The sequence below is a fragment of the Protobothrops mucrosquamatus genome, unplaced genomic scaffold (genome assembly GCF_001527695.2).
Source record: "Protobothrops mucrosquamatus isolate PMUCROS unplaced genomic scaffold, P.Mucros_1.0 scaffold10, whole genome shotgun sequence".
NCBI classification, from domain to species: Eukaryota; Metazoa; Chordata; class Lepidosauria; order Squamata; family Viperidae; genus Protobothrops; species Protobothrops mucrosquamatus.
This window is the reverse complement of record NW_015386397.1, coordinates 2,346,131-2,348,422: the sequence shown is the minus strand read 5'-3', so window position 1 is coordinate 2,348,422 and position 2,292 is coordinate 2,346,131. Positions and strand designations below refer to the sequence as shown.

At 40.4% G+C, this 2,292-nt stretch overlaps 1 protein-coding gene across 1 annotated transcript in view; it reads right to left on the bottom strand.

Annotated features, from left to right (window-relative positions):
• Positions 1 to 641: 641 nt before the first annotated feature.
• B4GALNT2 (beta-1,4-N-acetyl-galactosaminyltransferase 2) overlaps positions 642 to 2,292 on the bottom strand; it is a 20,968-nt gene continuing 19,317 nt past the window's right edge. Inside the window, 1 exon segment of the mRNA XM_029283042.1 lies at positions 642 to 853. Within this exon segment, the coding sequence (XP_029138875.1) occupies positions 642 to 853 (212 nt within the window).

Here is a 2,292-nt window from a genome sequence, read left to right as displayed (position 1 = left end):
TAATTGCCAATCTCCAGGGGATTCATTCAGTGCAGACCAATTTAGAAGCAGTTTAATAACCACATCCTTTAAACATTGAGGTATTCTGCCCTTTTCCAGAGAGGCATTTAACACATTGTACAAGGCATCTGTAATATCCTCTTAGCTAGAAATTGCAAGTAACATTAGACAAAGCACTAGAAAACAAGTGGTGGAATGTACATCTCCAATTAGACTGTTCAATGTTATAGTGTGTATTCACAAGTAAACAATAGCGGCCTAAGAAATTTCTACATAGTGACATATTCATCTTAAAAGAAAAGGACAAAGACCATTTTAATTCTCCATGTACAAATGAGGCACCTGCAGATTTGGAGGAATAATTTGAAAAACTATTTAAAACTATTTAAAAAGTAAATAGAACAAGCTATAGGTTGTCACAAGAATTTGCATATTTATTGTTAAATATATAAAGATCTGGAGGAAAAGAGAATTCTTCCATTAGAACTTCCATAATAAAGAAGATTCACAAAGTACATTAAAAACAGTTATTTTTTGATGAAATCTGTAAAACATTGAATTGTCAAGAGAAAAAATACAATTCCTAAAACAATTAAAGTTGCTGAATCCATTCCAAAACTATTCAGATTTGGAAGAATTGATCAGTCTTTTGAATAGCATTTCATTCTCTTCTTAAAGTAATGTAAGGATAATTTAAACCTAATTTCTTTCTTACAGTTATTCCAAAATCATCTATACAATTTTTCAACATTAGCTTCTGGTATGTTGGTGTAAATTTGGTGTGACTGGTGACCAATGATAACATCATTGCAGGAGCCAATCCGCAAGCTTCCAAGCCCATCCATAAAATATTCTGAAAAGAGAGAGATATCCATATGTTAATCATAGAAAGCATTTAAGAAAAAATAACATGCAAGAATTGTATTCCCTCCTCATGCAGGGAAGATGTTTAGAAGAAAGTGGAGTCCACCCAGAAGACCTACGGCAGTGGTGGCGAACCTATGCCACGCGTGCCAGAGGTGGCACTCGAAGCCCTCTCTGTGGGCACATGTGCCATTGCCCCAGCCTCCCCTCCCCTCACGACCTCCTCACCAGCAGCCCCCCTGGAGGAGAGTCGCCCCCGAGCGTGGCCCACACGGAGCAGTGCAGCCAAGGACATGGCAGCCAGGCAGCGTAGACAAGACTCTGCCCTCACACCCCATCCCGCACAGTTGATGCTGCAGGGTGCGGGCAGAGGGCATGGCCGCCAGGGTGCTGCTGGGCTGCCTGGTTGATCTGCAGTGGGCCCTGGAGGCGGTGAGTGGCCCTGCAGGCAGGCGGGGTGGGGGATGAGGTGGGGCGGGGCAGGGGTGGGGCAGAGGATGGAGTGGGGGCAGGGCCAGTTTTTGGGCATTCAGTCTCTAAAAGGTTCGCCATCACTGACCTATGGGATGAACACAAATCACCTTTCTGCTGTCATTAAAAAAATAAGCCATTACATTATAACTGTCAATTCATTAAAATTAATGAAATTCTCTAAAGCAGCATCATCTCTTTCTCAGGAGGAGAAGCCTGGAACAAATGGGCTATCTTACTGAACAGCTCAAAAATGTTATTAAGATAAGAGATAAGATAACCTTTACTGTCATTTTTTTTTACTGTGGGCACAACGGCACACATCAAAAATGAAATTTAGTTGCCCGCTCTCAAAGTGAAACATACATGACACACACCTAAACATACTATGAACAACATATGTATAGACCCACATACCTACATATACGTAGCAAATAAATATTAAATACTGTCCAACTTAAATATATAACGGAAGGAGGAAGCTTGAGAGTTCACAAGGTTAATGTTGTGTGGAATGAAACTATGGCTGAATCTGGATGTTCTGCTACGGATACCACTATGCCTCCTCCCAGAAGGTAACAAAGAATATAGGTCGTGAAGAGGATGTGTAGTGTCCCAGATAATCTTACAGACCCTGCTCAAGCAAAGCTTCCGTGCTATGTCCTGGATGGGAGGGAGGGAATTGCCAATGATCTTTTTGGCCATTCTCACCACTCTCTGCACCGCCTTCCTGTCTAAAGCAGTGATTTATTTATTAAATTTATTTATTTATTTATTTATTAAATTTCTACCCCGCCCTTCTCCCAGCGGACTCAGGGCGGCTTACAGCCATCTAAAACAGGTACATAATACAAAAATACTAATTTTAAAATGTAATTAAAATAGAATATTAAATTATTGGCCTTTTCTTTTTAAAATTATTTTAAAACCAAATTAAGATAACCCTTAGGCCAGTCC